General features: G+C 41.1%; 1 protein-coding gene across 3 annotated transcripts in view; it reads left to right on the top strand.

The window, feature by feature from the left end:
• The window catches only part of RUNX2 (RUNX family transcription factor 2), an 89926-nt gene extending 88103 nt beyond the window's left edge, over nt 1-1823 (top strand). For all 3 annotated transcript variants that reach the window (XM_039696030.1, XM_039696031.1, XM_039696032.1), the window contains one exon: nt 1058-1823. In XM_039696030.1, the coding sequence (XP_039551964.1) occupies nt 1058-1536 (479 nt within the window). In that variant the 3' untranslated portion in view covers nt 1537-1823. The remainder of the gene's footprint in view (nt 1-1057) is intronic.
• Nucleotides 1824-6000: the final 4177 nt, after the last annotated feature.

The raw sequence follows: 6000 nt of genomic DNA on the forward strand, positions 1-6000 counted from the left end.
TCTCCTAAGCACATCACCAAGCTAACGTTTGCTTTCCAGTTCTGCTCCAAAGTTTTGGGTGTTTGATGTGGGATTAGAAATTAGGCAAAATGAGTTTACCCATCCCTGTTTTGCGTTAGACTCCAATTCACAGCGTTACCATCCAGACGTTCACAGTAGTCATAAACTGTGTGGTCTTTTTTTTTTTTCAACCAGACTGCAGAGACTACATACGAAAACAAATTTTTTTTCAATGGCAAAAAGAGTGTTGGGCTTGTAATTTTCCATCAACTTCTCTGAAGAGTAAAATCTGCATTTTTTTCTATCAGCTTAATGGCCTTGTCCATCCTCCGGATGAAGCAAACTGTTTTTTAGCCAAAGGAAGCAGCTGAGCGGATTCTCACCTAAATAAATTGATTTAAGGCAAGAAGTGGGTCTTAGTCACCCCCAGTGTAACTCTCCTGGTGTCAGTGGTGCAGTTAACTTGGTTTTGCCAGCTCTTGTAGCTTTACTACAAGTTACAAAGTGATTTCTGCTTTTCTGGAAACCCCAGCTCCTGACAGCCTGTGCTGAGGTGGGAATCTCAGCTTTTGTGTGCAACCAGACCTGAGTTTTTCAAGAGGCTCGAGCAAAAAAACAGAGACATATGACCCTCAAAACTCTGAAACCAAAAGGCAAATCAACTCCAAGTCCACCTTTCTTTTTTGGCTCTTTTTTTAATCTCTAGATTTTTGAAAATTTTTGTCCCCTTTCTTTTTTGTCTATTTTTCAATTTCTTGATTTTTGAGATTTTTTTTTTACTCCAACCTGACCCATGACCTTTGAGCACTTCAGGTTGGCAATGCTGCTCCCTCCATTGGCATCAGTGGAGTTAGACCAGGGATGAGTTTGGCCCAGCGCTTCTAGAAGACAGATGTATGACTCTGTTCCTTGCAATGTGTTGCTTGATATGATCTGCTGTTCTCTTGGGGGCCAAAAGAAGTGGGTTATCTTAGAAAAATAAAATTCTATCATCACGTGATACAAAAAATGGTATTTACAGAATTGTTTTCCCCCGTCTTTTGTTATAATTTTTTAGGTGCTTCAGAGCTGGGCCCATTTTCAGATCCCAGGCAGTTCACAAGCATTTCATCCCTCACTGAGAGCCGCTTCTCCAACCCACGAATGCACTATCCAGCCACCTTTACCTATACACCGCCAGTCACCTCAGGCATGTCACTGGGTATGTCCGCAACCACTCACTACCACACCTACCTACCACCACCCTACCCCGGCTCTTCCCAAAACCAAAGTGGACCTTTCCAGACCAGCAGCACTCCATATCTCTACTATGGCACTTCGTCAGGATCATACCAGTTCCCCATGGTGCCGGGAGGGGACCGCTCCCCCTCCAGGATGCTCCCGCCGTGCACCACCACGTCCAACGGCAGCACACTGCTAAACCCTAACTTGCCCACCCAGAGTGACGGGGTGGAGGCGGATGGCAGCCACAGCAGCTCCCCAACCGTCTTGAATTCTAGTGGCAGGATGGATGAGTCCGTTTGGAGGCCGTACTGAGATTTCTTCCGTAGCCGGCCCGACCTCTGGAAGCCAAAAAAAAAAAAAAATCCACCAAACCACCAAACGGTCGACTAACTACAAAGTGCCTGTTTTTTGTTTCTTTTTTTTTTTTTTTTTTTAAAAACCCAGATTTTACCAATATGTGCAACTGTGTAGATGGGATGATAATGGCCATAAATAACACAAGAGTTACCAACATACCACAACCCATGTTTCAGATTATGTGAATCAAAGCACATATTTTATTTTTTCCCCCTCTTGGAAGCATTTTACCTTGTTTTATATTTAAGATGTACTTTCTACACACACACACACAAAATCACCCTGTCCTTTTTTTTTTTTTTCTTGAATTTTTTCCTTCTATTTTTTCCCCCTAGAGTTTTGTAATAACTAGTGAGTACTTTTGCCAACAAGGAGAGAATGGACTCCCCGGCTATCAGGAGAAACATGGTGATGCAAGGCAAAGGCTGCATTCCCTTTTATTTTAATAAAAAAAACCAAAACTAACCATGAACTCCAGATACAGTTGCAATCATACAACGTATGGGACCCTCTCCACACCTGTAGTGCAATTCACCTGGTTTGTATTGGTGCACATAAAAAGGAAAGCAAAGAGCAAGTTGCTTCCATTTTGCTATGATCCATTCAGACGAAAACAGCTGTCCCAAAAAACTCTGTCCGAGCCTTGCTGCGGATAACAGTTGGAATTTCTGTGTTCATTGCTTTCTTGGTTTGTTTTTGGGTACTTAAAGAGAATGAGTTTTCAAGTTAGGTGAGCCAACCCCGGGGTTTCCTTTTTGCTTTTGTATCCGTTCGTTTTGCCTTCGATTAGCCAAAAAACCAAAAATAATAACCAAAACCTTGAAAAACAAAAAAACAAAATGTTATTACTTATGCAAAATATGAGAATGGCAATATATATTTCTAGAGCCAAAATGGTATACATAGTATTTGTGTTCGGCTATGTTCTTTTTTTATTTTTTTTAAATTATAAATGTGTAAAATTTGAGGTTGTTTGCTAACATGAATCATCATTTAAGTTTAAAAGAATATTTATAATTATTTAATGACATTTGGACCCTTTAAACGTTTCTTAATGTAATGATATATTGACTTCGGTCTCTAAAAGTGTTTTTTGTTTTGTTTAGTTTTTTTTTTTTTATTACATTTCTGCAATAGTGTAAACCTCAGACCTTTACCCAACTCTGAAAAGCAGTTCCAGTGTGAACCAGTTTACAATGTGACTTAAAAACAACAAACCCAACCTAAATGCATCCACATCAAATGATTTTGGATGTAGGATCTTTTTATATAACTTATGAAGGAAATATTGTGTTTAAAATATTTTTATTAGCTGTCTGGTTGCCTTCAACACAGTCTTGCCTTTTAATCAGTAGTTGTGGAGACACTGGAAAAATGGTAGGAAGGATGAAATATTTTCCACCCTTCCCCTAATTTCTTCTTCTCCAAGGATTTTTTCTCAGAACTTCAAAATTTGAAAAGATTCATATTTAAAATGGTCTATTTTGACAGCATAATTTGGATTTCGACAGGGTTTTTTTTTTTCCCAAAGAAAAATCAAAACTGTTTCAAAGCCCGTATTTTGCAAATGATGAATTGTTAAATATCTCAGAAGTGGGATTAAGGGAGAAATGGTGAAACATTTTCCCCTCCCCTTGCAATTTCAGCCCACTCGGTGGAAATTAAAAGGTTTCAAACTTGAGACAGAAACTGCCTGGTAGCGAGTCACCACCCGTTAGCATTAAATGCGGGAGCCGTGCAGATGCTGTGGTGGCTCTGAAGCTGATGTGGCTGTTGCCTGTTAGAGGGATGAGCACAAGGGCAGCAAAACTCACCTCTGCCCACACAGAAGACACAAACTCTCCTTGAAAGCCACCCTGGGGCTCCCAGGGATGGTACAAGCAGAGCAGGTTGCACCCAAACCCCAACCTGACTGTGGCCAAACTATCCCGCAGAGAAGCCCCAGTTTTGCCCAGCCCAGGGCTGCCATGGCATGCAGGGAGGTGACATGGCATGGGCTGGACGTGGTGGGATCTGAGTCATCCTCCCCACGCTCTCCCTGGGCAGGTGTTAAGCCTGGCTTAGAGGGATGTTCAGCACGTGCCAGTGGGCTTGGCCAAAGCTCCCTCCTTCCACTGCCACAGTCAGCGCTGCCCGCAGCCTCCTCCAAGCTGCTCCTTGGGTGATCTTTGGCTACCTCCAAAGTTTGGCAGTGAATCAACGTTGGGCACAGCCACACAGAGCCGGACACCACCCTCACTGCTCGTTAGCAGCGAAGCTGTTAAACGAGCTGCCGTTAGCATGGTACAGCCCTCCAGTCTGCGTGATGACGTGCTCTTAAAAATAATAAATTAATAAATTCTTTGCCTTCTAAAGGTTGTATACCAAGTATGCTTAAAGTATAAGTAAGACACTTTGTTTTTCTTCTAATACTTAGTTTTCCTTCAAAGATGGAAGCTGTAATTGATTCTATTTATTGTTGGTTTGTGGTAGCTTGAAGCATACCACTGTCCATTTATTTGTAACTGTAAAGTAACGTTTGTTAGTCTCAGCAGCACTTAAGAAACCAGTGTCTGGTTACACATTTCAGTTTTGTTTTTTGTTTAATAAGCAAGAGAAAAAGAGATGTACTGCCAGTGCAAGCTGTTTCCTATTTAATAAAAGGTACTATATTTGTACATTATTTGTTATTGCTGAGAAGGGCTTTTTAAGGTTTACTGTATGCATATTAAGTAATTTTTAGGGTGCTTTTGTGTCGAAATGTTGTTAAGAGTGGCTGCAGGCAGCAACCCAGATTTTCTTTTCTTTTTTTCCTTAAGACTTTGTTGTAAAATTCAAGCACTTGGTTTTTGTTTCTGGATAAATCCAGCACAGACCAGACTTTTGTTTTGCCCAATACCGACAGGACTCTGTTTGTGTCCCCGCGGTTTTTCAACTGGACCTTTAGGGGCAAACGTTGAAAACGTTTTCTCCGCCCAGTCAAGGCACGTGTGCCTGATCAAGTAGATCAGTGCCCTTGTCTGACCTGGCTCTGCCTGCTTGAGATAGGAAGGAAAGGATTTTCTAAGAACCTGTGGACAGAGGAGCACCAGCCCCTTGACTTTCAGCAGATCCCCATGCCCCTGAACCCTCCTGGTGCCTTTGGAAAATCTGTCCCAGTACATCAGGCTGGTCATGGAGGGAGTCATACAGGCTGAGGCAGAGATGCTCATCAGAGCTTTCAGAAAATGCTTTCAAGTTCACTTGGAAATGCTCTTGAATCAAATTTTCAGACCCAACCGGTGCTATGTAGTGAATCTTATCAATTTATCTGAGCTTTTGTGAGGTGCTTGGCATCGCAGAATGGAGTTTCCTCAAAGGTACGACAGCCCTTCGCTTCGGGCAGTGGCAATCTTTGGCACCGGTCATAGATTTAAAGAAAAAAATTGCCTTTTTTTTACCTTCCAGCTTCTTATCCTACCAAAGACTTACTTGCAGCACAATGGGCACCATGTCCCTTTTGCCAAACAAAGGATTAAATCCTCCTCTCCCTCCTTCTAAGGGTAACCAGATCAGGTGCAGTGGGTCAGGACAGAAGAGTAAAGCAAATTATTTATCCAACAGCATCATTCATGTGGCATTTATAGTTTCCTTTAAAAGCCCAGCTGCTGCGTCTTTCTTAGCATTGAACCTTTGTTGCCAGCAGTCCCCTGAGCAAAGATTTACCAGTTTCCACAGGTACCATCTGGAGTGGGGAGAATTTTTGCACTTTCACCCTGAGCAAAGCAAGGCTCAGCCCTGCACTGGGCTGCAGCAGCAGCAAGCCATGAGCAAAAGCAATAATTAAACCTGGATCAGCCATGAGCTCAAAGAAGTCCCATTCTCTGCCCCCCTGAATTTCTTGTTGTTTTTAAATAGAATGCATTTCAGTTTAACATTTTCTGAGAACTTTTTTTAGATGTTTGTTTACTTCCATGTTTACAGATAACTCTTTGCTTTTTTTTTAATGCAGTACTTTTAAGTATATCAGCCAAAACCATACTTTTACAGTAACTTTAGGTAATATGAGTGACATTCCAGTTTTTTTTGTTGTTAAATATGCTTTACCAATCTTGAATTTCCGCTGGAACAAAATATTTGTAGCATTTTGTGTAAATACAAGCTTTAATTTTTTATTTTTTCAAATGCTGTCACCCAAGATTTGCTTTTCATGCACATATTGTACAAACACTCTGCTTTATGCCACAGACGATGATTGTGGATCAGTTTACTTCAACTTCAAAGGGACTATTTGTATTGTATGTTGCAACTGTAAATTGAATTGTTTGGCATTTTCTCATGATTGTAATATTAATTTGAAGTTTTAATTTCATTTTCAATAAAATGGCTTTTTTTTGTTAATGTTCTTCTACGCTTCTTTTTCTTCCTTGTCTCTTCTTGGCACCAGGCAGGGTAAAGCAA

This window comes from Passer montanus, unplaced genomic scaffold (genome assembly GCF_014805655.1).
Source record: "Passer montanus isolate IOZ18808 unplaced genomic scaffold, ASM1480565v1 scaffold94, whole genome shotgun sequence".
In the NCBI taxonomy this organism is placed as follows: domain Eukaryota; kingdom Metazoa; phylum Chordata; class Aves; order Passeriformes; family Passeridae; genus Passer; species Passer montanus.